A 27496-nucleotide genomic window follows, 5' to 3' on the forward strand; every position below is an offset into this window, starting at 1 on the left:
AGAAGACACCAATCCCAGGGTAGTGAGAAGAGTCAGCCAATCAAAACAGACTCACAGACGACCTCTTGAGTACGGGGTGACCGATCTTGCAGTTCATGACCAGGACAGAAGCAGCTGGCTTAGGGTCATCGCACTGAATGTCTGGAGAAGGAGGCTGTTAACATAAAAGACGTTTTTGTTTTGTTTTGTTTTTGACATTGATTTTAAACGGCAAAAAAAGGAGCAGTTTCCTCACACCAATTCAACATGCCAGACGCCCTGCCAGGAGCAAGGGACACAAATAAATCAGACTCTGTCCTTGTCTCCCTCACAAGCTGGGCAGTAAGGGCTCAATGCTAGATGGTTGAGGAATTTAAATACAAGGCCTAAGGAGTGGTTCTGTGAGAGCAGTACAGAGAAAAGCAGTAGAGAAAGATGAGGTCCAACCAGGAGGATCCAAAGTCTTCATGGGGAAGGAGACATCTGAACTGGGCCTTGGACCAATGCAGATTTCATGTACTGAGCCAGGCTGGAAGGCCAGCATGAGCCCAAGCACTGCCATGCAGCCTTTTTCAGCCACGGTTCCTCATCCAGACCACTGAATACAGAAAATGACTTGCGTAACTACTATTTTCTTAATTCTCCCAAGGATGCTGCATCTAGTTCCATTCTAGATGCTTAGGAGATCATGGCATTCTTCTCATGTAATGGATGCTGTCTTAGCCCAGATAGCCTCAGACCACTAGGGACACAGCCGTAGTATGACAAAGCCAGGTTTGTTGACTCATTACAATGAGGAAAACTGCACTGTGGTGTATCTCACCGAACAAAGGAAAAGACAGTTATTAAAGGATTCTGGGGAAAGGTGGAGTTCAGGGGAAATGTAGACAAAGCGGTGTTTTGATAGGCCCAAAACAAAGCAGGGCTGTGTGTAAAAGGCCACTCAGCATCAGGGCTGGACTGCAGAGTGGACTCAGGGACCCATGTCCTTGGAAACTATTAAGGTGAATGTGAAAAGTTATGTCCAGAAACATTTTATCTGAAGCGCCAAGCCTCAGATGGAAAATGAGAGCGCTTCTCTTTGTCAAAGTGGCTTGGACTCTCCAGGCAAGAGTAAGATGGTTTCATAATTACAGATAAAACTTCAAACAGCAAAGTTTCTGACTGCCTATGATGTTAGGGAACAAAATTTCTCAGTGTTACAATATTTTACAGCTGCAGGGTGTTCCTGGGAGAAATACTGTTTCCTAGTATCTTGCAGCTGGCTTTGAGTCTGTGCTCCCAGGCTGATGAAAGGCCAAGCAGACTCTTACTTTCCAGTCCAAGCTACTTTATTAGAGATTATTTCTCTCTCAGAACTCTAGTTAAGAAAGGCTGCAAGGGGACTTCCCTGGTGGCGCAGTGGTTAAGAATCCGCCTGCCAATCAATGCAGGGGACACGGGCTCGAGCCCTGGTCCAGGAAGATCCCACATGCCATGGAGCAACTAATCCCGTGTGCCGTAACTACTGAGCCTGCGCTCTAGAGCACGTGAGCCACAACTACTGAGCCCGCGTGCCACAACAACTGAAGCCTGCGCACCTAGAGCCCACGCTCCACAACAAGAGAAGCCACCGCAATGAGAAGACCACATACTGCATGAAGAGTAGCCCCCGCTCACCGCAACTAGAGGAAGCCCGCGTGCAGCGACAAAGACCCAATGCATACAAAAATGAAAAAATAAATAAATTTATTTAGGGGCTTCCCTGGTGGCGCAGTGGTTTAGGGTCCGCCTGCCGATGCAGGGGACGCGGGTTCGTGCCCCAGTCCGGGAAGATCCCACATGCCGCGGAGCGGCTGGGCCCGTGAGCCATGGCCGCTGAGCCTGCGCGTCCAGAGCCTGTGCTCCGCAACGGGAGAGGCCACAACAGTGAGAGGCCCGCGTACCGCAAAAAAAAAAAAAAAAAAAAAAAAAAAATTTATTTAAAAAAAAAAGGCTGCAAGCAAAAGGAGTGATTAGGCAGCAAAAGAGCAACATTGAAGATTTTTAAAGCAGAGAATGACATGATTGGATCCATGGCATATAGTTGGATTAGAGGGGGGGGATCCATCTAGTTAATAATCATTTACTGGATGGACCAGGGTGAGGCCGGAGGCAGAGTTAGGAGGTTGCCGTAACGAAGCAAGTATGCCAGAAGGGAAAGCCACGAGCAGTGTGGTTCCCAAACGCTGTCATAGTTACCTTTTGTATCCTCTTAAACTGCAAGTTTCTGGGGTAATTCAAAGCCATGCTTGTCATGTAGGAATCTTCCCCAGAGTTAGTTAGGCTAATGTTCATGCTCAGCTCCTTTGTGAGACCCACCACCAATTCCTGCCTGCACAGGGTAGGCAAATAGATAAATGTTACCAGTTTATTTAATCTGTACAAACCTCAGTGCAATACAACAGCACCTTTTAAACTAACTCCTTAGATAAATTGCTTAAAGGATACATTTAGCCTAGATTTTCTTCCCCTCAACGTAAGCAAACATCTGGACTGCCATACCTCAGCTGCTGTGTGACATGGCCATTCATGTAATGTTTAGCATGTGTCAAGGACTGTGTTAAATGCTTCACACGCTCAGTTAATCCTCGTAATAACCCTATGAATAGTACGGTTGCTATCTGTTCTATAGAGAAGGGATCAGAAGCCAAGGGAGGCTAACTGACTTGCCTGAGGTCCAGCAGCCTCAAAAGGGAGTTGGGAGAATTGGATCTAAACCCTCTTTCTACCACCAACGCACTGTGACCCCAGGCAACGTACTTCGTGACACAAATTCATCCATCTCATGTACATTTCTAGAAGACTTTCTCTGTGCCAGAGACCCTGCTCGACATGGCAGAAATAGCACACGGGGGACAGATGCTGCCCCTGCCCCTGTCTTGGCCTCAGCCTTCCCACCCACAAAATCATCCCGGCCCTTCCAATTTAAAGGCTGTGGGTTAAAACATGAATCTGTTCAGCCTGGAGAAGACTTGGGGACGTGTAAGTGCTTCTTTCCATCCGCTGAGGCACCATGGGGCCCCTCAGTAATTGAGACCTACAGGGAAACATATTAACAACAAAGAAAACTTTCTAACCCTCTGAAAGGTTCAAAGGTGGAATGTGCAGCTCTCGAGAGTAATGTGACCTGTGTCTTGTGTGTTTTTGTTTTTATCACAGCTGAGAAAAGGATAGATTGGAGGGCTAGAGGGGGCAGAGGCAGAGCTTGTGTGGGGATCCATCTGGGAGATGATACAGGCCTGAAATCAGACAGTAGTAGTGGGGATGGGCAGGGGGTAGAAACCAGAGGTGATAAGGCCGTGCTTGCAAGCAGCACAAAAACGAGAGAGGAGTCGAGGATGCCTCCTGAATTTCCAGCTTGGATGACCGAGTGGGGCTAGTCGTGAGGGAGAGAACACAGGGGGAAGACCAGAGGGCAGAAGTTGATCAGATGGGTTCAGTCCAGGGCATGATGAGAGGTGCCCAGAGGACAGGAAGGCAGAGATGTTGAAATGTCAGTAAGGTATCCTGTTCTAGAGCCCAGGAGAGAGATCTGAGAGTCACTGGAATATTTACCAGGGGTTCTCAACCTGAGGGCCGGGGCAGTTTCAGAGGGCCCCAAATGCAACACCAGTGGATGCAAGTGTGATCTTCTAGGGAGAAAGCTCTGTAGTCTCCCTTAGATTCTTTAGGAGATCCATGTCCACAAAAAAGGTCAAAGCCATTGAGACATTTGGTTGCTAAGGATTAGGTTCAATACTTTTGAAAAAAGAAGAGACTGCTGGCTGTGAACACTAGGGGGTGATGTAGGGCCAGCTGTTTCACTGTCTACTTCACAAGGACGTGGCTGGGAGGGCTTTCTCCGCTGTAATTAATTCCCTGTGAGAAACAACTGCGTCTCCTTGTTAGGCTGGCTTCCAAAGCACTCAAAAGCCTTGAATTGGATCCTTAGTGACTGAGAGGGGCAGCGCTAAGCCATCCACATCTGAAACACAAGTCCTGCAAATGTCTATGAGAAGGCTTACCAGGACTCAGAGAACAGTGCTCTTCCCCAGAGATGCCAACTCCGGCCAGCTGGCCATCAGTGCCATGTTACACACACAGCACTAGGAGTCAGGGAAGGCATTTTAAAACCACCACATGTCCAAAACCAAACTCATGATCTCTTCCTCCCCACCCTGCCTTCCAAAACAATTCTTCCAAAAGCTTCCCTAATTCAGTTCTTGACATCACCATCATTCTAGAATGCAGTGTGGTCCAACAGAACTCTGGCAGTAGTGAAAATGACCTATTCTGCGCTGTTTAATACCACTAGCCACATGCGGATCCTGAGCACATGAAATGGGCCCAGTGCAACTAAGGAACTAAAATTTAATTTTAATTAATTTCAATTGAAATAACCAAGTGTGACCAGAGCCTACTGTATTGGACAGCACAGTTCTAGATGCTCAGGCTGAAGCGTTGAAAGACTTCTTAGACCCCTCTCTTTCTCTCACTCCGCACATCCAATCTGTCATCCAATCCTGTGGGCTCTAACTTCAAAATATAACCACTTTCATTGCTACCACCCTGGCCTAAGTCACATCACTTCTCACCCGAGTTACTACAGTAGCTCCCTACGATTGCCCCGCCTCCACCTTTGCTCCTACAGTCTACTCTCAACGCAGCAGCAAGAATGATCCTGTTAAAGTGCATGGTCGTGTCATTCCTCTGACTTCTCAGCTCGCGATAAAAGTCCTCATGGAGATGCAGCCACGTATGACCTTTCCTCCCCTCACGTGACCTCTCCCTCCCTCATCTACTGCAACCATGCTGGTGTCCTGGCTCTTCCTCCCATCTCCAGGGCATTTACAGGTGTTCTTCCTTCAGACACCTGCAGAGTTCATTCCTCCACCTCCTCTTGCATGCACCCAAATGTCACCTTCTCCGTGAACATTCTCCTGACCACCCCTCCTCCCCCCGGCATTCCATCCCACCTTCCCTGCCTTCTTTCTCTTCATAGTATTGATACATCTCATCAACACAAAGCTGACTTATTACCTTCTCCCCCTAAAAGCACCAGGAGGGCCGGGATTTTTGTGTGTTGTTTACTGATGTACCTCTAGCACCTAGAGTGCCGGGCACAGAGGAGATGCTCCATAAACATGCAATGAATTAAGGAATTTGGTTAAGAGGTGAGCCAGGGAAGAGGTTACCTCTAACTGAGGTGGTCCTAGGAGTGAGAGACACTGAGTTAACGAAAATAGCGTTGTCCAGAGACCTGGGTGTAAGTCCACCCAATGATCATGTGACCCCACACAGGCCCTCAACTACTGAGTCTGTTGCCTAATCTATAAAATAGGAATACAAATTTCTGTCTTGCCTCCCTCACTGGGTGGGTGGGGAAGCAAGAGATAATAAGTGCAGAAGCCCTTTGTGGGCCATGAGGGGAAGGGGGAGGAAGTGAGCGGTCCATCCTGGTGAGGGGTGGTAAGCCTTCAGGAGGAAGTTAACTGCAGAAACTGTGACGACTGGATTCAACTCACTGAGAGAGGGTGGTGGCCAACTGCAGCTCAGCGACACAGAACAGCTTATTCTTGCAGGCCTTCTCGTAGGGCAGCTGTAACCAGACAGAGAGGGGCAGGATCAGCCCAGGCACCCCGCCATCCCCGCCTTGCTTCATGATCTCCTTAGCACATTCCTGTCCCTCCTGCTGACTCTGAGAAGTGCAGGTGAAGGCTGACAGGCTGGGGTTGTGTCCACAAGGCCGTGAGAGCTGTGACTGTGACATTCCTTGGCTTGTCAGGGATGGGGATGTGCTTGGTCCTACAACACAGGTACCATGCGTCAGGCCACTGGCCAAGGTCAAAAATGGGGTGACCTTCGTGAAACGGTGGGAATGCCTGTCGCTTTCATATTATGCTAATTAAGCAGCAACACTCACAACTCACTATTTTGAACATTTGGGGGAGGAAAACCCAGGTGAAGAAAAGCTTCCTTAGTCCTCTTAAGTAGAGCAGCAACAGCAGGGGACAAAAGGGGGTAAATAACCAAATATTGTCAAGGTCCAGTCCCGTGAGGTCCTCTACCCCCATGGCTAGTCTTCTCTGTAGGTTAAATATTCCACCTTGCAATCTTGCCTACACCAAACAAATTCAGAAAGTCGCACTGGGTCCAAAAGGCCCAGTCAAGGTTGAAAAGCTCCAGCTCAGGCTGAAAAATCAACTTTTCTAAAGGAGCTGGTCTGTTTTTTATTCTGAAGGAACCACAGCCAGCCCTCTAACTGGGGAACCTCTGCATTTATCTTCCCAGCAGCCAGTGACCATCGCAGCAGCTTTATTGAACAGCAGCAAGGACTGTTTCCATGACCTGGAGCTAGAATGGGAGCCCAGAGCTAGAAAGAAAACCTTCTGCTTCCCAGAGAAGGGAGATGCAGTTCACAGGAGTCAGAGCTTGGAGCTCTATCTGACTGGGTCAACAATGGGGGGCAGGTTTTTTTTAGTTTTGTTTTTAATACAGCCAAGCAGCCTGCTCTCTTTCAGCACGATTATAACACCCTAAGCTCCCAGCTAGAACTCATTCTCTGGAAACATCTATGTGCCTAACCTAACACCAAATCATTTCTCCTCATCCATTTTATCAGTGGGACAATTTCTTTAAAACCTCTTTGCCAAACCATCAAACTAATAGTTGATTAAGGTAAGAATCCTGAATGGATGTTAAACAGGATATATGCATAGTCTCAGAGCATCTCCCCATAAGATACTTATTAATTACAAAGGGAAATAGCACCAGGAATGGGACAAATTAACATGATGTGCCTCGGATACGATGCACTTAGAGGGGTGAGACCTCATTTCTGGGATATTCCTGCCCCAAATGCATAACCTGAATCTAACCATGAGGAAACATCAGACAAAGACAGGTTGAGGAACATTCTACAGTATAACTGGCCTGTACCCTTCAAGAATGTAAGGTCATTAAAGACAAAGAAAGATTGAGAAATTATTCGAGATTAAAGGAGACTAAACAAAAGTAATGAACTATCCTGGTCCAGAAAAAATTTTTTTTCTTTTGCTAAAAAGGACATTAATAGGACAACTGGTGGTATTTGAATAAAGTTTGTAGATTATAGTATTTCATCATTGTAAATTTCCTGGTTTGGATCATTGTACTGTGGTTATGTAAGAGAGTGTCCTTGTTTTTTAGGAAATACATATTGAAGTATCGGGAGTAAAGACGCATCATATCTGTAATTAACTCTCAAGTGGTTCAGAAATATAAATTTCTGAGACTACATATGTATATGTGTAAGATATACATGAGATTTTGTATATATAGAGAGAGAGACAGAGAATAAAGCAAATGTGATAAAAGGTTAAAATGTTAACATTTGGGGAATCTGGATAAAGGATGGGAATTCTTTGGACAATTCTAACTTTTTAGTAAGCAAAATATTTCAAACTAAAGTTTTCTTAAAACAGAATATATATAATTAGTGATAATCTGCTTTGTTGACAAAACTTTATTATTAGTTCTCCCAGTCTTTTCTGAACCATCTAAGTTTCAATGCCAAATTTTAAAAATTTAGAAAATTAATATATTATAAATTTAGAATAAATTTGCCTAAAAAATTAAAATGAGAATCTTTGCTCATCGGGAACCTGATCCTCCCTCTTCCTGGGCAGATGAGCGATAGGAACAGTCACCCTGATTATGTTGTTCTCTTATTTCTATTTACCTTTCGTGATTGACGCATTGGGTGTTAACCAAAACTGGAGCTAAAGGCTTATATAACTGAATTAATATAGAGCATCCTTGTACAAATATTGGACAGTTGTGAGTGTCCTATGATTACCTAGAAATATACTTCTGCTACCTGAAGCTTTTCTGTGCCAGCATGAACTACTTTTGGCTTATTTTTACTTTTGGAGGTTCAATGCATTCCAGCTAACTGTAATTACTACTTTTCAATGTTCATGTTATCACTTCTTTGATCCTGCTGATTTTTCTGTACCCCATAAGACTGTCTAAATGAATACTGACAGAATACCCCAGGGGGCCAGGGCCTGAGTGGGAACAAAATCTCCTTAGATATCATAGAATCAAGAAATTTTACTGTTTTTTTTCCCTCTCTGATTTCCTGTAGTTATGAGAAAAGTTTTTTGTGACACTATCCATCTGCTAGGGTATAGGTCTGGTGGGCCATCCAGCCTGAAGGCCTGGGCAGGTCCTGGGCAGGCAGGTATGCCAAAGGGCATCCTCTCTGCAGCACGGGGCAGGTGGGCTCCAGTCCAGTCCCCACACAGGGCCCTCACCACACCGTTATCAGAGACTCTTGCCAAGGTGGGCAAGGTATTCACATGCTTCATTAAATATGTAGCAGGCACTTCTTGTGAACATAAAAGAACGAGCCTTGGGGGTGGTTTGGAGACGTGTATTACCCACCAGTGAGGTCCTGGGCAAATTAACACCGTCTCAGGAACTCTATATCCTCGTTTGTACAGTGAGGGGCCTAAATGCTGTCTGAAGACCCTCCCAACTTTCTTTGAAGATAGGGGAGCAGGTACTTTTAGGGGGATGGCTCCCAGGAGAGTCTGGTCCGAGCTGAGTCACCTGGAAGATGGCAGAGGGCTCAGCATAGAAGTCCAGGATAGGCTGGGGATGGTCCCTCCGGCCCTCGGGGGTCTGGAGTTGGTAGCTGACCTTGACACTGATGTTGGAGAAGCAGTCCTCCTGACAGAGCTGCAGAGTCACCAAGGAAGGCAGGGTTGGAGTTGGATGTGGGGAGAAGATGACAAGGAGAATACTTTTAACTTTGATGCAGTCACAGTAAGAAATAAACAATGAAAGTGGTAAGCCAGGATTCCGAAGCCTCTTCCAAATAGGCCCGGCTGCCAAGAGCACTGGGAAAATCTCCCTTGATCTGCCATGGCCTCGGGCACCGTAACTCCTTATGGTTCCTGCCCCAATCACAACGGGATTCTGGCCGTTAGGAGTTAAAAGCTGGCCTGGGTTTTATTCAGAGTACAAAGGGGAGCCACGAAAGGGAAGAGTCATGGCCACGTCTGTGTTTACAAAGATCTTTCTCCAAGCAACACGGAGGATATACTAGAGAAATAAAAACTGAAGACCAGGAGATGGGCTGGCATGCTGTTTGCCATTCTCTTTGTTTATTGAGCCTTTTTGCCAGGTGGGAGCTTTGAACACCTGAGAGTAGGTGAGCACGATTCCCAGGTGGAAAAGGTAGTTATGCTTGTATTTAAGGAAGCCATAGATTTGCTAGAAACTCGTTCTTAATCCATTTAACAATCAACAGACATGGGAACAGATGTGTAGTCAGAAGAATAATTTACGAGTTTATTGGAATAAATGATTCTTTTAGGTCCACAACTCTGGGTCCTGTCAGGCTCTGGGTCCTGACAAATACATCTTTCATGTCTCTAGGCACATTTGTCAGGAGTAAACTTTTGTAAATCACAACTTTTGTCTTTCTATTTCTACTTTCTCTCGTTCAGGTTTTCTGATGTTGACTCATGCAAGGGCCCTCTGCCCCACTTTTATTATCAGGTGAGGGAAGGAGCCCTGTTATTCCCAATTTATTACCAAGAAAAATGTCAGCAATTAGAGAATTTCCCTCTTTGTCCAATTTCTAGGAAGCTCAGAGATCTACTTAGTGTTCAATTTCGGTAGGTTTCTTTTCTTTCTGGCCACTCTGCACAGCATGCGGGATCTTAGTTCCCAACCAGGGATCGAACCCACGCCCCCTGCAGTGGAAGTGAGGAGTCTTAACCACTGGACCGCCAGGGAAGTCCTTTGGTAGGTTTCTTTAATTTGGATTTATGGTACCATAACTCCCACCTCCCACCTCCCATGCCATCATGTGGTTCTTTTTTTTTTTCTTTTTTTTTTTTTGCCCTCATCGTGCTGCTTGTGGGATCTTAGTTCCCTGACCAGGGATTGAATCCGGGCCCTCAGCAGTGAAAGCACAGAGTACTAACCACTGGTCCACCAGGGAATTCCCCCATCATCTGGTTCTTAATCTATTATGATTATTTCAGTTGCCTCATTTGTGTGTATGGGTACATGTGCTTCATTGCATGCACCTCAGTTCTTTTCTCAACAATACAGACCCCTCTAGACTTTTTTGGAAACTCCTCCACTTACCTCTCCCTCTGTGGGAACCAGCAGGAAGGGCTCACAGAGATGGGGGCCCGTGCCCCACTCCCTAAGGGAGCTCTGACACAGCCTCTCATCTGAACACTGCAGCCTTTTCCTCTGCTTCACCACATCCACGTCCAAAGTGAAGTTCAGAGAGGTCTCTTTGAGGCCTGGGAATGAAGACCAGGTCTTCCTGATGAGACTGGGATGGGCAAGCCCCAGACAGAGGGCCTTCCCATGAGTCCCTCCTGAGTGGCGCCCCCACGTAGGCGCTTCCCCAAGCTGCTTCTTCATTTCAAAGGTACTTTTCTCATGTCTTCCGGCACCCAGCTAGGGTCCCTCAGTGCACCAGCCCCAAACCCGGAGCAGCACATCCCAAGGGCTGAGTCAGGGTTCCCTAGGGGAAGAAGCGCTTAGGGAGGAGGCTGGGATTGAGGGGGGAAATGAGGAGGAGCAAAAAGTCAAGGAATAGAGAGAGAAACCACAGAGTAAAACCTGAGGACAGCAGAGCTGGAAGCACCTTGTAGACTACCTGGGCCAGCTCCCTCACTGTGGAGAAAAGAAACCAGGGCCCAGGGAGTGAAAGACGCCCTCCCAGTGTCACACAGCCACCCAGCAGCTGCCATGCGGGCTCTGTGGCCTGAACCTTTCAGCCTATACAGCTGGAACGGATAGGCCTGCCCCTTCCTAATTAACAGATTTGATCATGGGCTCTTGCAGGAAAGCCAGCCCCCCTGGGAGAGCACGTTCTGACCTGCAGGAGGACATCCCCAGGACTGTTACCAAGAGCTTAAGCCCTGGGGATGGCTGCTGGGGGGTTGTTCTGGCGGGGATCTCTTGGGTTGGTGGTGAGCACCTGGGCTGTGAAAGCCATGCCTTCTGGAAGTTCTCCCAACCAGTGCCAACTAAGCGGATGGGAAGGGAGGCCAGGCCTCTGGCAGGTTATCCAGTCCCCCTGGGCCAGGGAGACACGGTGAGCAGGGAAGGGGAGAAGATGTAAATCAGGGAGAGAGAGGACAGGTACTTCTCGGGAGCCCTGCGCACACACAGGTGTGGGCACAGTAGGTGGAGATGCACAAGTGCCGGCCTTCTTCTGAGTCTCCTTTCAGAAACTCAACCCTTCAACCCAAGGAAGGGATCCAGTGTCCCTTTTCCCAACAGGGTCAGAGAGACCCCTTCAGAGTGTGGACGTGACAGCAGATCACCCTTTTCTGGGGCGGTTCCCATTAAATTGAACCTAAGGTCAAAGGAGCTAAAGTCTAACAGAGGGATTTCGTAACACCCCACCCCCACCCAGCCCTCTTTTCCTGCCCCCCATTGAAGCCAACAGGGACTGACCACAGCACTGGACGGGTCAGCTAGGCTGCCTGTTACCTGACTCAGCAGCTGGGGACACATAGCTGATTTCAAAACACAAAGTCACATTCACGCTGCTGTAGAAGCCAATGGGCAGTGCCTTGGGGGTGAAGGTCATGGACAGCTTCAGACGAACCACAGGTCTTGAGCTAAACAAGACAGCAAAGAGGACCATGAGAAGGGACCACAGGACTTCTGGATCGGTGCCTGGGCTCTTCCTTCATTCACTGAATATACATTGAACACCTCGCTTATGCCAAGTGCTATTCTGAGTCTTCAGGATACTACAGGGAAAGAGATAAGCCCTGCTCTAGTGGGAAAACAGACAACAAGCAGATAAACAAGAAGAAACAGGAAAATCCTATATACAGGAAATGCTATGATAAAAATAAAATAGGATTGGGACTTCCCTGTCAGTCCAGTGGTTAAGACTCTGTGCTTCCATTGCAGGGGGCCCGGGTTCGATCCCTGCTCAGGGAACTGAGATCCTGCATGCCGCGCAGTGTGGCCAAAAAGTAACTAACTAAATAAATAAATAAAATAGGATAAGGTAATAGAGACCGGGGGCTACTTAGCTGGTGGTCAGGGATGGCCTCACAAATGAGGAGACATTTAAGTTGAGCTCTGTTACCGAGAAAGAGCCCGCTCTGTGAAGATCTAGGGGAACTGCATTACAGGCAGAAAGCACAGCTGATACAAAGGGCCTGTGGTAGGAATGAGTCTGCTTTGTTTGAGGAACACAAAAGTCAGCATAACTGGGGCACAATTTGTGAGACAGAGAATAGTAACTAGTGGCGGGGAGGGAGGGGTCTGCAGGGCCAGGCCATGGTAAGGAATTTCGATTTTACTCTAAGTGGGAACCACTGAGGGGTTTTGAGCAGCAGAATGAAAGGGTCTCTCTGGCTGCTGTGTGGAGAACGGAGCACAGGGAGTGAAAGCAGGGAAGGATGCCATGGCAGTCGTCCAGGCGAGAGGTGACAATGTCATGAACTACTAGGAAGTACTTTGGAGGTAGAGCCAACCAAAACTTGTCGGTGGGATGGCAGGGAAAGGAAAAAGAGGAATCAAGGATGACTCTTGGGTTTTTATCCTGAACAAATGGCACCCTTTGCTGAGATGGGAATCCCAGGGAGGGGCAGGTGGGGAGAAGGAAGGGCGGGTGGGAATGAGTCCTTTTTTTTTTTTTTTTTTGGCTGCCCCATGGGGTTTGCAGGATCTTAGTTCCCTGACCAGGGACTGAACCCACGCCCTCTGCAGTGAAAGCACCGAGTCCTAACCACTGGACCGCCAGAGAAGTCCCCTTTTTTGTTTGGTTGGTTTTGACTTTTTTTTTTTGGTGAGTCCATTTTTAGACATGGTAACTTTGCGATGCCTGTGTTGCATAAACAGCCGAGCCTGGAGCTTCGCGGAGAGCACAGGGCAGATGGGTGCCCCGCCAGATTATTTATAGCCATGGGACTAGATCACTCACTTAGGGATGGAGCACAGAAGCTCTGAAATTAATAGTAATAATAGCAGCCACCACTGAGCACCGTGCTAAATACTTTGCATAGATCCTCTCAGTCCTCATAACTCTCTGAGGTAGGTGCACTGTTATTCCCATTTATAGATAAGAAAATTGGGACTTAGAAATTCTGTCCAAGGGCACACCGTTAAGTGCAAGTTGAGGTTCAAACCCAGCTGGGCAGAGCCGGCGCCCTTAACCATGCACTTACTCCCTCCCCTCAGTGCCTGGTGTCTTCACGAGGTCACTTAGGGCAGGATAACTGGGTGAAGCTGCCAGAGCAGACCCCTACCGGAGCACAGCCGCCCGGCCCAGAGCGCCCACAGCGATGTCAGCAAGGCCGTCACCACTGAAATCTAAGCCACCTGCCACCGACGTGCCGAAGTACTGCAGTCCTGGGGCCACCACTGAGGCTCTGATCCTCTGTGGATCGAGAAACACAAGGTGTCAGGGAGGGAAAGGGGTTTCCTTTTGGTTTAATTCAATCAGCAGATTAGCCTTTGCCCCCACCCCAGGGAGCCATCAGCTGAGGAACTGGGAAGAAAACGTCAAGGTTCTCCCAGGGAGGCTTGAAGGGGGGTGGGGCTTGACAGGGAGAGTAAGGACAGCAGGGGGTGGGGAAGAGTAGGGTCGTCCCAGGAAACAGTCAGGGGTCAGTGCAGTGGGCACAGGGAGTACTGGGCACAAGCAGTCCTCATGTGGGGCTGAGGCGAGGGTGGCTCTGAACTACATTTCAGAAACACCACTGAAGCACAGGGTGGAAGATGGGGAAGAGGAAGGAGCCAGGGCAGGGGTGGTGGGGATGGAGAGGAGGGGCTGGATTGGGGAGACAGCAGGATCTTTAGGAGGCAGAGGCTGACACGTTGAGCTGAGATCCGGGATTAGCCCGGGTTTCTGCTGTGAGCAGTGGAGGGGTAGGGCTCAGAGGAGCAGCAGGTCTAGGGGGAAGAGGATGCTTTCAGTTGGGCATCCTGAGAGTGAGATGCTGGAGGCCATCCAGGTGAGGGGCTCAGGAGCAGCTGGACACACAGGACTGAAGCTTGGAGAGAAACTGCAGCTGGATGTGAGTGAAAGTGCCCATAAAAGATGGAGCGTGGAAGCTGGCAATGGATTCCTGGGGGGTGAGAGCTAGGCCTGGGGTGCGGGGAGGGGTTGGGTGGGAGACAGGAGCCAGAGAAGGGACAGAGAGAGGAAAGAGGATCTGAGGCAGGTCCATGGTCAGGAATGCCAAAGAAGGAGGGAGTCACAGGTCAGGAAAGTACATGGATGTTGCCACAACCTCTAGCCCCACTGGAAGGGTCTGAGGTGAGAACCTCCAAGTGACTTCTGTCCTTCAACCCTCTGGGACCTGCCTGGCACTTAGGACTGGAGCTGGCTTGGGTCTCAGGCCATCATATCTGGGGAAGGTCAGAGTCCCAGAGTAGAGGCAAGAGCGAGCCCTGCGGATCACCTGTGGCTGGTTGGTAGCGAGGTCAGCCAGCTGGTTGGTAGAGCGTCCATTGTAGATGTACACGCTGCCGAAGCCTACACCATCATCTGCCCCAAAGTCTTCCAGGGGGGCCCCGATGGCCACATCTGTGAGCTCATCCTGACTGATATCCCCCACTGTCGCCATGGCAAAGCCAAATCGCACATAAGTTAACCTGGGGTGGCCACTCAGCGTGCGTACCAAGGAGAAGGAACCATCCTGTAAGGCAGAGAGGGAGCTCAGCCCTCAAGACAGGCATGCGGGGTGCCCACCCCACTGCCACCCCAGGGAGCATGCTCAAGGACTTGTTGATTCTGATTCTCCAGCAGGGAGGGAGCCTGTGGCTCAGAAGAGGCAAGAGACCTTCCCAAGTCTGCACAGTGAGTGAGTGGTGAAGCTGGAGTCCTCCTGCCTTGCAGTCCAGGACCAAGAGCTGCAACCCTCTGCTCCCATGATTGGGGTACTGGGCTGGCGATCAGGAGGCCTGGCTTCTCGCCTTGGCTCCACCACACACTTGCTCTGTAAACTGAAGCAAGTCTCAACATCACTGAGCCTCAGTTTTCTCATCTGTAAAATGGGAGTAACAGCTACCTCCCATAGTTACTGTGAGAAACAAGTGAGATCACAGACAGGACGTGCTTTGTCAACCGTGCAGCTATTTGCGATGTCATCATCCTCACCATGAGATGATGGGGTGGGGAACGTAAGAAAGTGGGGGAGGGGACGGAGGGAAGCAGTCGCCCCACCAGGCTGCCATCCACCCTGAGCTCCCCATCTCCGCCCGCTGGTGCAAGGCGGGGCCGGGGCGCTCCCAGCCTCTGTCACCTCGGCCCCAGGCCGAGCAGCCACAGCCTCAGCCAGCTTGCGAAGATGGCGACTGTCCCACCTGCTCGTTCACACGGTACATGTAGACTCTGCCCTCCTCGCCTTGCACGTGGTAAAACGGGGCAGCCACCAGCAACAAGTCTGTGGTCCCATCCATGTCGACGTCCACAGGGCACAGCTCAGAGCCAAAATAGGAGCCCATCTACAGGCCAGAGGGAACGCAGCTCACAGGGAGTGCCGGGGCGGCAGCCGCCACCACCAGAGCCCTCAGCAACGCTAGGCCTCTGCTCCTGCCCTTCCTGGGCCACCAGCTTCAGGTCAGACCAGATCAATGTGTTCAGCAGAATAACACAGGAGACTGGGTGAACAGCCTGACCCCCCGCGACGGGGGAAACCAGCCGGCGCTCAGACACGCAGAGCCGGGGCAGAGGCTGAGTTCTGAGACCTGAGTTCTGCCCAGGCTGGGTCCCCAAGCCACTGTGTGCCCTGGAGCCCACCCCTTTCCCTCTGGGACCTCCAGATCCCTATCTGTAATAACGGGGGCGGGGGTCCTTCTCCAGCAGTACCTGCTCGCCCTCCAGCACTGGTACAAAGTTGGTCTCTTTGCTCTCCTTCCGGAGCTCAAACACAGCCCCTTGCTGCTTGTGCTGTGGAGCCCCTGCCACATAGGAGAGGCCACAGGCCTTGTGCAGCACCGCCACCGAGTAACCTGGCGGGGGGGATGTGGAACTGTGATCAGGATCTCCCACCGGGCCACTCCTGTGCCCCGTCCCCCTTCCCAGCCAGGACTTCGAAGTAGCTTGGGCAGGGAGGCAAACATGGAGAGACTATCTTCCTCATCCTTTTAAAATCATCAGCGGTGGCTCCACTTACCCATGCGGCTGCTCACACACGTGTGTCCCACTATACAGATGGGATAGACACACACGATCACACACACAGCTTCACTCAAAATACACTCCACGCACGTTCATCACAAACGCAGTGCATGAAGACTGAGGAGGGGTGAAGGGGCACCCACCGCCATTACTAAGGGAGAGGCCCTACCTCCCCAGGCAGCTGCCAGGACCTGGCGCTTTGGTACCAAGCAGGCCTAATTCTCAGCCTCAGGCTCCCTAAGTGGGGCCCTTCCCTCGGTCCACGTGACCGACCTGGGCCCTCCCCAGCTAGGAAGTGCACTAGCGGCCTGTGTCCCTGTACAGGCCCCGCCCACACCCAGGTAGCCTCCAGGCCCCGCCCTCACCCAGGTAGCTGTACTGCACAGCCTTGGCATCCACCGCTGTCTGGTTCAGGAAGAGGCCCTTGCGGCTGCTCATGTTGTAGAACAGCGTGCCCCCCGACCAGTCGAAGGCCCCTACAGCACCGAGCAGCACCTGCCCCTGCAGGGGACAAGGGTGGGCAGCCATCTGAGCGGGAGGGACCCAGGGCCAGCCAGGGTGGCATCGGGTCTACCTGCCAGCACAGCAAACCTTGCAGGGGGGATGAGGGGCATTCAGTGCACCCGGCCAGAGACGTAGGAGGAAGGCGAGAGGCAGACACTGGGTTCCTGCCTTGTACCCATGACCCTGTCAGGGCAGCTGTCCCTCCAGTACCAGCAACCCCTGGGGCAGAAATCCAACCCGGGGCCCAGATGTTGAGCATTTAAAAAAGTATGACTGAGGGACTTCCCTGGTGGCACAGTGGTTAAGAATCCGCTTGCCAATGCAGGGGACACAGGTTCAAGCCCTGGTCCGGGAAGATCCCACATCCCGCAGAGCAACTAAGCCAGTGCGCCACAACTACTGAGCCTGCGCTCTAGAGGCTGTGAGCCACAACTAGTGAGCCCTCGTGCCACAATTATTGAAGCCTGCGTGCCTAGAGCCCATGCTCCACAAGAGAATCCCCCGCTCGCTGCAACTAGAGAAAGCCCACGTGCAGCAACGAAGACCCAACACAGCCAAAAATAAATTAATTAAAATAAATTTTTTTAAAAAAAGTACGACTGAGCAAAATGGGGCTCATGTCCTCCAAGTCTGCACAGCCTGAGTCTGGCACCCAAGGCCCACCTGTGTCGAGTGATGTGCTAACCGTGCTTCCACCACATGCAAGGACGGTGTCCTCACTGCCCGTCTGTGGGGAACAGGGCCTCTGGGGGGGAGAAGTACCCGGCTTGGTAGGCAAGCCCACCCAGGGCTGGGTGTTACCAGTGTGTGTTAAGGAAGCTGCTTAATCCTTGAGCGCACGACGAAATGACCTCCTGTTATAAACAGGGCCACTCTCTCCTCGACCTCAAAGGTCCAGGTTAGGGCGAGCACACAGAAGTGTTTTCCTTTGTCCTAAAATGGCTCTTTCATGGGACTTCCCTGGTGGTCCAGTGGTTAAGACTTTGCCTTCCAATGCAGGGCACGCAGGTTTGATCCCGGGTTAGGGAGCTAAGATCCCACATGCCTCGGGGCCAAAAAACCAAAATATATAAAACAGAAGCAATATTGTAACAAATGCAATAAAGACTTTAAAAATGGTTCACATCAAAAAATCTCTATGTAAACAAAATTCTTAAATTGGCTCCTTCAGAGGCCTCAGCACAGGGCACTGAGAGCCAGGGGACCCTGAGTCCCTGGGAGTCGCCGGGGCCCCTCCTCTGTGGAGAGCCTGCCTGGTGCTGAGTCGGCCACGTACCTCGTCCAGGATCTGGGCGCTGAACCCGACCTGTGCCAGCTGGTAGTGGAGGGCATCTCCGACCGTGCCTGGAAGCCAAGAAGCCCAGTGAGACTGCTGTGGGCCAAGGTGAAGGGAGAAACCAAGTCGGGGAAGGGTCCGGCTTGGCCTCTTCCCAGAGGGAAGGAGGTTCTGGTAGGATGGGACGAGCATCAGGTTGGAGTAGAGATCCGGGTCCTGCTTTAGCAGCTGCTGGCAGCATAGCTGGGAAGAGGGCCATCCCCTCCCTCTTCCTGGGCCTCAGTTTCCTCACCTGGGAGCTCCTGGGAGCAGGAATCATGCCCCAGTCACCCTTCTTCCTCCAGCACCAGAAAGAGCTTCTCATCAGAGTTTCATGGAATTTGGGGGAAGTGAGGAAGGCTGGGGATATTGTTGCCTTTTTAGAGATGGAACAGCTGAGGCTCAGAGAGGTGACAGGAGTTGCCAGAGTGCCACATGGAGGGCGGACAGAAGTAGGGCTGGAGCGTGGGCCTCGGGCCTCCCGCTGAATGCCGAGGGGGCTGCCACACAGGGGTGGCCAGGGACCTGGAGCCTCACCTTCCACGCTAATGATGCTCTGCTGCAGTTTGCTCAGCAGCCCATCCAGCGCTGCGTAGTTGGTCACCTTGAAGGCATGGTCCTCATCGGGGTCTGAGGCAATCAGCTTCAGCTCGTTGTACGCCCTAGTTTTATTAAATGCATCTCCCACCTGCACAGAGGCCCTGGGTCAGTGGGCCAGCACCGCGAGGGCTCTCCAGGCCTCCTTCTTTCCCTGCTCCCTGTTCTCCCACACACTCTACGTGTGTTTTCCTGAACACACCAGCTCCTCACCCCTGCCCACGCTATTCCCTCTGCCTGCAGAGCCCTTCCCGCCTCCCCTGTGCCCCACGTCAGCTACTCCTCTTTGTCCTCCAAGACTCAGCTCAGCACCCGCTCCTCCTGGAACCTTCCCTGACATCCCTCCTGTGGGCTCCCAGGGTGTCCACTGCTCTCCCCATCACTGCTGGGCGAGTGAGCTGTGACCACCACTGGGAAATGAGCCATCTGCGGGGAAGACCCTGAGTGGGGTGGGGAGTGCGGGGTGCATGGGACACGGGGGCTGAAAGAAGAGAAGTTGGTGAGTGTTTGTGAGTGCAGCAGGGTTTGAGTAAGCTGCTTACTGAAGCCCCTCTAGGAGCCCTGGCTTCTCCCCACCCCAGGCTGCACAGGGTCACGAGGTACCCCCAGCACCTAGTTCTTACCCCAATGGCAAAGCGCTCAACACCTTGCATCTTTGTGGAGTCGATGACAGTTGTGAGGTTGAGGGGGTCCCCGAATATGTCCCCATCAGTGAGCACCACCATGACCTTGGATGCCTTTTCTCGGGAGCCATGGCTTGGTGTGAAGATGTTGTCTCTAAATCGGGGAGAGTAAAGGGAAAGAACTTTGCCAAAGGGATGACTGAGCCCTGGGGAGATTTTATTCACTGACCTGTTTTAGAATTGAAGAGGATTAAGGAGCCCTCCTGGGAGAACAAAGGCCCAAAGAGGGGTGGTGATGTCCCTGGGTACACAGCTGCGCGGGTGGAGGTGAGGTTGCAACACAGGTGTTCTTACCCCTCACCTGCTCCCAATAGAAAGGTGCTGGACAACTAGAGAAAGCCAGTGCACAGCAACGAAGACCCAATGCAGCCAAAAATAAGTAAATAAATAAATTTATTTTAAAAAAAAGAAAAAGAAAGGTGCTGGACAGCACTGGAGTCTATTCCTCATGTGTATGTGTGGGAATAATAATGATATTAAAAACAGTGGCTAAAATTTACATAGAACTTAGATGCCAGGCACTCTGGTATACACCGTACATATTTTAAGGCAAGTACTATTATTATTATTATTAATCATTATTACTGGTCACGCCTTGCAGGATCTTAGTTCCCCGACCAGGGACTGAACCCTGGCCTCAGCAGTGAAAGCGCCAAGTCCTAACCACTGGACTACCAGGGAATTCCCTATTATTCTCATTTTAAAAGTGAGAAAACTGAGGCTTCCCTGGTGGCGCAGTGGTTGAGAGTCTGCCTGCCGATGCAAGGGGACACGGGTTCGTGCCCCGGTCCGGGAGGATCCCACGTACCGCGGAGCGGCTGGGCCCGTGAGCCATGGCCGCTGAGCCTGCGCGTCCGGAGCCTGTGCTCCGCAACGGGAGAGGCCACAGCAGTGAGAGGCCCGCGTACCGCAAAAAAAAAAAAAAAAGAAGTGAGAAAATTGAAGCATAGAGCGGTTAGGCAACTCGCCCAAGGTCTCACGAGTACAAACTGTAGCTGGGATTGAACCCAGGGAGCCCGCCCACTAAGCCCCTCTGATAAGCACCGTGCCCTCCTGCTGCTCGCAAGAGGAGTCTTTGGAAGAATTTTTGGACGAGTGTCTTGGGGCGTCATCTATCAGCCAAGGCTGGGTGGGAAGACCTCACAGTGTCCCCTTTCAGCCAAGGAAGAGCCTGAGCCCTGACCCTCTCCTCTACGCAGTCTGTCCAGCCACCTTCCCCAGGTAGGACGCCTCAGAGCCTCTGGGCGGGGCCGTGGACTGGCACTCAGCAGGTGTACAGGTAATTCTGTTGCCCTCACACTCACAGGACATGCTGCATGGCAGAGGCAGTCTTGGTGACACTCCCCACTTGAGTGATGTTCTGGACTCTGGCGAGGGACGCTGTAACGTCTTGGCTGTCCTGAAGGTCAAGCTCTGTCTGGATGACTTCCCCATACTGCACCAGGGCAAAGTTGCACTGCAGGGGAGGGGCCGAGAGGGAAGGAGTTTGGCAAAGTTGCCCAAGGCCACCCCTGCCCCTTAGATGGCTCCGCCTGGAAGCAGTGGAAGAATCCACTCATTCCTCCTAGTTTCTGGGCAGGAGGAAATACTCAGGCAGAGGGAAATCTCTAAGCCAGTGGGGGTGGAGGAAGGTATGATAGTAATGGCTCCCAGTGAATCACAGACTTCTCCTTGAATCCATGTCCCTGTGTAGTCCCCCTCTTCCACACTGACTCCGGGATAGGCCAGGTGACTTGCTTTGACCAATGGGACATCAGCAAATGTGATATAATCAGAGGTTTGGAAAGTGCTTGCCATGAAAGAGTTGGGCTGGGCTGCTGGAGATACATGGTCCAGACAAGCAAGGGCATCTTAGGGTCTAGTCAAACAACCAGATGTCTGCAGCTGCAGGAATAACTCTAGGCAAGACCAGCAAAAGAACCACCCAGCTGAGCCCAGACCGAACAGCTGACCCATAGAAGGAGAGCAGATCGCTGGTGGATGTTTTGAGGTGGTTTGTTCCCAGCGGTAGATAACACACAAGCTGTGTGAGTCCAGCCCTTAGGGAAGCCCACCTCAAAGCACTTCTCATAGATGTTCTTCATCATGTTGGAGATGAAGTCTTTAGCTCTCTGGAAGTCTGGGGGATCGATGCTTCCTGAGCCATCCAGGATGATGGCGATCTCGGTGCCTGGGCCAAGACAGGGAACAGGTCAGGAGTGGGCTTGGCATCTGGGGCAGGAGTGAGGGCAACTCGTCCTGCCCTGAAGGGCACCCACCCAGTTCAAGCCCTGAGGGCTCAGTTCAGGGAGGGCATCGGTGCCACTCCCAAGAGTGAAGCCTTGTCTCAGAGGCAGAGAGAGAGCCAGAACCTGCTCAGGCTCTGACTTGCTGCGTGAGTCACTCCCAGCACCCCCACTCTCTGGGCCTCAGTTTTCCCAGCTGTAAGATGGAGAGAGACAGGGCTGGGACTGGCCAGGCCTGTAGAATCCAGCCACTGCTCGCCATCTCTTGGACCTAGGCACGCCTCAGCCCTGGAGGTCTCCAGCCTAGGGAGTCAGCTCTGACGGCCCTGGGAGCGACCAGATTTGCCTCTTCTCACCAGCTGCCTCCTCGTCCTCGTCCTCTGTCTCCTTCTCCTCCACCTTCAATTCCCGGCGCAGCCTGGCTGTGTTCTCCGTGCTGCCTTTTTTGTTCCTGGAGCAGTCTCCAGCATCCACAGGGGCATCAGGGTCCAGTAATTTTTCTTTAAAAAGTACACGTAGAAGAGCTCCGAGTCAGATGGCCTCCTCGTTCACCTCCAGGTAAGCCTGCTCTTAGCTCTGCCCTGGTTCCTTCACACGGGGCCTAAGCCTGCCTTGCCCTCTCCGGGCCTCTGTGTCCCTCTGCATCTACCACGGGCTGGCGCCTCTTCTTGCAGACCCCAGGATATCCCTTCAGAGCTGTCCAACGAGGGTCCAGTCCTTACCAAGGTCGGAGAAGTAGACCTGGGCACGGGGACGGAGGTCAGGGGCCAGCAGGATGCAGTTGCCTGTGAGCTCTGAGCTGAGGCTCTGGGGCCACCGGGTCGTCACTTGAATGCAGATCTAGAGGAGGGGGAGAGAGGAGGGGGAGAGAGGAGGGGAAAGCCCGGGTCACCCCCAGCCCAGGCCCCCTCGTCACAGCCACACCCACACCCCCACGTCAGAATCCAGTGGCTCAACCAGGCAGGGGACGCGGGAACAGCGTGCTCACCCCTCACCAGGGGTAGGAGTCGCTGCCGGGGTCAGTGTGCTGGGTCACACGGAGTACCCAGCTCAGAGCCGCTGTCAGCCCTGGGGCTGCTGGGGATACAGCTGGGCCCAGCCCTGAGAATAACACGCCAGTCAGGACTGGTATCCACCACGGTCAACCACAGGGGTAGCACCAGCTCCCCAAGGCCCTCCACCCTCCCTTGCCACGCATACTCACCAAAACACCATGGTGGTTCCGGACAACTGTCACTCCACGGTACCTCCCCTTTGGGATGGGGACATTCTCTGAAACAGTGAGGCCCAGGTAAGGAGGGAGGAATGCTGGGAGGCAACCCAGGAGCCAAGGTCAGAGGGCACAGGGCCACCTTGGTCAAAGCCCCATGAGGAAGAGCTGGCCACTCAGAGCAACCTCTAGAAGCTAGATGCGGGGGCCTTCAAGGACAGGCCTCTCTCCCAGGCTCACTCGGCGTCTCGTTCAACATATGCCCCGTGACGTCTGCTCTGTGCCCAGCCTGCGACAGATGGTGATAGGGATCCAGAAACACTGAGACCTGGTGCTGGTCGTCCAGGGGCCCCTGGGCTGCTGGGCAGCTGGCAGGTGTGTGCAGCACCAGGGAGGAATGGCAAGAGGCTGGGGGACTGGCCCTAGAATCCAATGAACTCTCCCCTCTCCAAGTCCTGTCTCTGGGGAATCTTACTGCCCCACATCCCCAGGGGCAGAAATGCAGCTCCTTCCCCTCCCGCCCCACTGTGGGCCTCAGGACACTTGCACTTCTGAGTCCCAGGATCACTCAGTCACCCTGCCGGACCGTGTGCCCTTCTGATGCAGAGATGGAGGCTGTTCAACACAGCGCCTCCCACAGAGACCAGCACTCCACCTGACATGGCCCAACAGTTGTCAGCAAAGTGGGCCTTCAGTTGGGCTGGGCAGGATGGGAGGAGTTTGGTCAACGAGCGAATTAGGTCCATTCCTTTGTTCATTCAAACAGCATTATTGAGCACCTAATATATGGCAGACCCCATGCTAGGCACTAGGATGGCCACAGTTAGATTGCAGGGGCGCGGGGCGGGGGTGGGTTCCATTGAGGCGTGGTGAGTTGCGGTAGGTTGGGTTTTGGAATTGGGTGGAGTTGGGTTTGCATCTGTGGTGCTGCTCAGATGCGTGACCTTAGTCATAGTGGAAACCAAAGGACTTCTCTGAACTGTAGCTTTCTCTTCTGTAAAATGGTGTGGTTTTAAGGATTAAAAGTCCGCGAACCACTTAGCAGAGCGTCAGGTGACTCTGTAAGCACTCCATCCATTTTAGGTTTCATTTTTGTTGTTAGGATTGGGTCCGGAAAGGTGGGCTGGGGGTTAGGGTTGGGTGGGGATGGGATTGGGCACCAGGATGGAAGGCTTGCTGTGGCTGGTGGTGGAGGCTAGGGTGGAGAGACTGGAATGGCTGGGCTGGATGAGTGGGATTCCTAGAAAGGAGGTCCTGGGAGCATTCCCGGGAGCAGGGGCTGACTTACCTACTGGCTGGCAATGGAGCTCATCCTGAATGAGGGAACACTGATACAGGGGCCCTGCCGTCCTGCTGGTCCTGGGGCTGGTTACCAGGAGCCTGAGCGAAAGAGTCGGCAGCAAAGTTGTGCTGGTCAGCGATTCCCTTTTCCTCCCTACCTGCCCAGACACAGTCCTTCCATTCCAGGCCCACAGACCCACAGGTTCCCTGTGGGGAAAACTATGGAGAAGACCAGACCTGGAAAGGCGGGCAGGCTCCCAGCCCAGGATGGTGGATCTGCATTACGAGGGAGGCATGGGCTCAACCTTTGCACAGCTCCAGGCAGGAAATGGCTAAACACATCCCCTCTGCCTGCTGGCCCACCCTGACAGGAATGGGGTGATATTGGTGGTAAATAAACACTCGCTGCTCTTTGATGGCGGTGGGGGGAACCAGGAAGCCACCAGCAGCACAGTTGCTTCTGCTGGGGACAGAAGCCTTCCTTCTGTTGCCTTCCTAGTGGCTGCAAGGGCGCCTGCCCCACCTGGCCCCAGTGACAGCACTTCCTGAGAAGAGCACACTTGTGCCCCTCTCCTAGGGGCAGGTCAGAACTGGAGGTTCTGGGCCCCTCAGCCTGGTTAAGGCAGCCTCAGGAGACGTGATTCCCAATGGCAAACTCTGCCCCCTGCCCAGGGAGACAGCAGAGAGCCAGCGTCAGCCTAAACATTCTGTGTGCATGCTGCCCAGGGAGGATCAGGGCTGCCCCGAGACAGGGAGAGAGCTCCCCATCCTAGGAGCTGTGAGTAGGGGGTGTTGGGGAAGGGGCCCGAGGCTGAGCTTGATAACACTGAACCAAGTTCAAGGTTTTATGCTGAGGGCAGTAGGCAGCCACGGAGGACTTTATAAAGGGGAAGCTTTATAAAGGGGAAGCTTTATAAAGGGGATGAGACAGGTCATGATGAGTTACAGTGGTTTGGGGGCCAGGAACGAGGTCATGTTTCCACTTCCTCACCTCCCGTTACTTGAAATTTAAAAAAAATATGAAATGTATCATTCACTTATCTCCATGGGTGACAGGATAATAATAAAATCTACACCTGTGTGTGTGCCCTACCCAGCTTACCCCAGCCCAAGCTGACTTCCACCCCTGACGGGTCCTGTCAAGGTCAGCGGTGGTCCACACATCGTCAGATCCAAGGGACACCTTTCTGCCCTCATCTTCCTCAACCTCTCAACAGCCCGGGGCAGAAGTAACTGTCTCTCCCTTGAACCACTTTCTTTTTGGTTCCCCTTGACCTCTCTCACTTCTCAAACTCCTTTGCTTGCTCATTCACTGTCTGACTTCTAAATGTCACTGGTGTCCCGGGGCTGGGTCCCTGTTTTCCTCGCCCACACACTCTCCCTGGTGATTGATCCCCCCTCCAATCCCTGGCTTCAGTACACCTGTCAATGCTGACATTCCCACCTTTATATCTGCAATGCTAGCATCCCTCCACCAGAAGCCAGACCAGCGCAGCTCTAGAAAGCAGAATAATGACCTGCCCCGCCCAGAGAAGTCCATGTCCTAACCCCCAGAGCCCAGGAATACGCTACTTTTTATGGCAAAAGGGACTTCGTAGATTAAGCTAAAGATCTTGTGCTGGGGAATTTATACTGGATTATCTGGGTAGGTCCAATGTAATCACGAGGGTCCTTATCAGACCCTTTAAAAATGGAGGAAGGGGCCACAAGCCAAGGAATGCAGGCAGCGCCTAGAACCCAAAGGAAGTGAGGAAACAGATCCTCACCTTGAGGCTCTAGAAGGAACACAGCCCTGCTAATGCCTTGATCTCAGCTCAGTAAGACCCTCTTTGGACATCTGACCTCTAAAACTGTAAGATAGTCATTTGTGCTGTTTTAAGCCACTAAGTTTGTGATGAATTGTTACAGCAGCCCTAGGAAACTAATAAATAAACAACTGCCCATTGTCTAATAGGCATCTCAAACTTAGAACGTTCGAAACAGAACTATGGTCTTGCTCTCCATCGCCTGAACTGAACCGTTCCATCTTCCCTGACACGATACATGGCACCACCAACCACTATGTTCTGAAGTCCAAAGCCTGGGGGCACCCTTGCTTCGTCTTTTCACTCATCCCCTTCATCAAATCCATCAGTAAACCCTGTTGGTTCTTCCTCCAAACTATATCTAGAGAACATCTCTTCTCTCTGTTTCCCCTGCCACCATCATCTTGCCTGGTGTGTAGTAATAGCCCCCTGTTATTTTTTTCTGTTGTTTGTTTTTTAAATTTGCTCTTGGGACTTCCCTGGTGGTCCAGTGGGTAAGACTCCGAGCTCCCAATGCAGCGGGTCCAGGTTCGATCCCTGGTCAGGGAACTAGATCTCACATGCATGCCGCAGCAAAGATCCTACGTGCCTCAGCTAAGACCGGCGCAGGCAAATAAGTAAATAATAAATAAATATTTGTTTAAATAAAATAAAATAAATTTACCCTTGTAGATGACACCATGTCACTGCCCTGTTTCAGCTGCCTCCCGTGCACTTAGGTGAAGAGTCCACAGCCCTTGCTGCAGCCCACGGGGCCCTGCACAATCTAGCACCTCCCCACCGCTGAGACTCCCCTCCTGCTCCTTTGCTCTCCAAGCTCCAGCCCCGCACTGGCTGGCTTCCGTTCCTAGGCTGCCCCCAGCTCTTTCCCGGCTTGGGCCCTCTGCCTTGCTGCGCCCCCTCTCCCCAACCTGGCTCATTCTCATTCCTTGGCCTCGCTTAACTGTCACCTCCTCACAAATGCTTTCTCCAACCAGCCTCACCTCACAACCCAGTTACTCCGCTCTGCATCGTCCCATTTATTTCCTTCCCAGAACTTGTCCCCGTTTGATAGCATCCTGTTTACTTGTTTACTGTTTATTATCAGTCTCTCCCCCTAGACTCTAAGTTCCCCAAGGAAACTTACAGTCTACGGGGAGAGGAGCTTGGTAACAGTGAACCAAGTCCAAGACCTCACAAGTTCCCCAAGTTCCCCTTGCCTCTCGTTTGCCATGTTATTTCCAGCACCTGGAACAGTGGCTGTCACAGAGCAGGGGTTTGGTAGACATCTGTTAAATGACGACTGAACAACAGCCGAGGCAGCACATGAGGCGGCTAATCTGGGGCAAGGCTGAGGGGCAGAGAACCACGTGCAGCTGAGCTCTGTGGGCTTGCAGATGAGCCCCTAAATTAGGTCGCCTGCTCAACAACTTTGCCTCTTTCCGCAGACCCCTCCCAGCCTGAGCCTCAGCCCTGGGCCCAGCACCTTATTCTCTGCTCCCCCGTAAAGGTGGGCTCAGAACTGGGATCCAACCCAGCCACGTCTTGGTGGGGTAGATGCAGGCCTGGAATAGCCTCAGCTCTCCTTCCTCCTTTAGGCCTCGGCCCAAGCTGTTTCTTCCACTTGCAATGCCTTTCAGCTCCTTTTCCTGCAGAACAATCTTCCCAAGTACCAGCTCCTCAGGAAGCCTTCCCAAAAGAAGGAGCACCTTGACCCCCTCCAAGCCCTCCAGGAAGCCCTCACTAC

At 52.0% G+C, this 27496-nt stretch overlaps 1 protein-coding gene across 1 annotated transcript in view; it reads right to left on the reverse strand.

Annotated features, from left to right (window-relative positions):
* The window catches only part of ITGAE (integrin subunit alpha E), a 73882-nt gene that overhangs the window by 18836 nt on the left and 27550 nt on the right, over positions 1 to 27496 (reverse strand). Inside the window, exons 3-22 of the mRNA XM_012532043.3 lie at positions 23973 to 24064; positions 22679 to 22746; positions 22197 to 22314; positions 21831 to 21974; positions 21304 to 21419; positions 20554 to 20705; positions 19190 to 19343; positions 18507 to 18657; positions 17931 to 17998; positions 16516 to 16651; positions 15839 to 15981; positions 15334 to 15474; positions 14430 to 14666; positions 13272 to 13402; positions 11494 to 11624; positions 10126 to 10289; positions 8575 to 8703; positions 5505 to 5578; positions 2200 to 2332; positions 56 to 154 (exon numbers count right to left, since the gene is read on the reverse strand). Coding sequence (XP_012387497.2) covers positions 56 to 154; positions 2200 to 2332; positions 5505 to 5578; positions 8575 to 8703; positions 10126 to 10289; positions 11494 to 11624; positions 13272 to 13402; positions 14430 to 14666; positions 15334 to 15474; positions 15839 to 15981; positions 16516 to 16651; positions 17931 to 17998; positions 18507 to 18657; positions 19190 to 19343; positions 20554 to 20705; positions 21304 to 21419; positions 21831 to 21974; positions 22197 to 22314; positions 22679 to 22746; positions 23973 to 24064 — 2581 coding nt within the window. The remainder of the gene's footprint in view (positions 1 to 55; positions 155 to 2199; positions 2333 to 5504; positions 5579 to 8574; positions 8704 to 10125; positions 10290 to 11493; positions 11625 to 13271; positions 13403 to 14429; positions 14667 to 15333; positions 15475 to 15838; positions 15982 to 16515; positions 16652 to 17930; positions 17999 to 18506; positions 18658 to 19189; positions 19344 to 20553; positions 20706 to 21303; positions 21420 to 21830; positions 21975 to 22196; positions 22315 to 22678; positions 22747 to 23972; positions 24065 to 27496) is intronic.

The sequence above is a fragment of the Orcinus orca genome, chromosome 19 (genome assembly GCF_937001465.1).
Source record: "Orcinus orca chromosome 19, mOrcOrc1.1, whole genome shotgun sequence".
Classification (NCBI taxonomy): Eukaryota; Metazoa; Chordata; class Mammalia; order Artiodactyla; family Delphinidae; genus Orcinus; species Orcinus orca.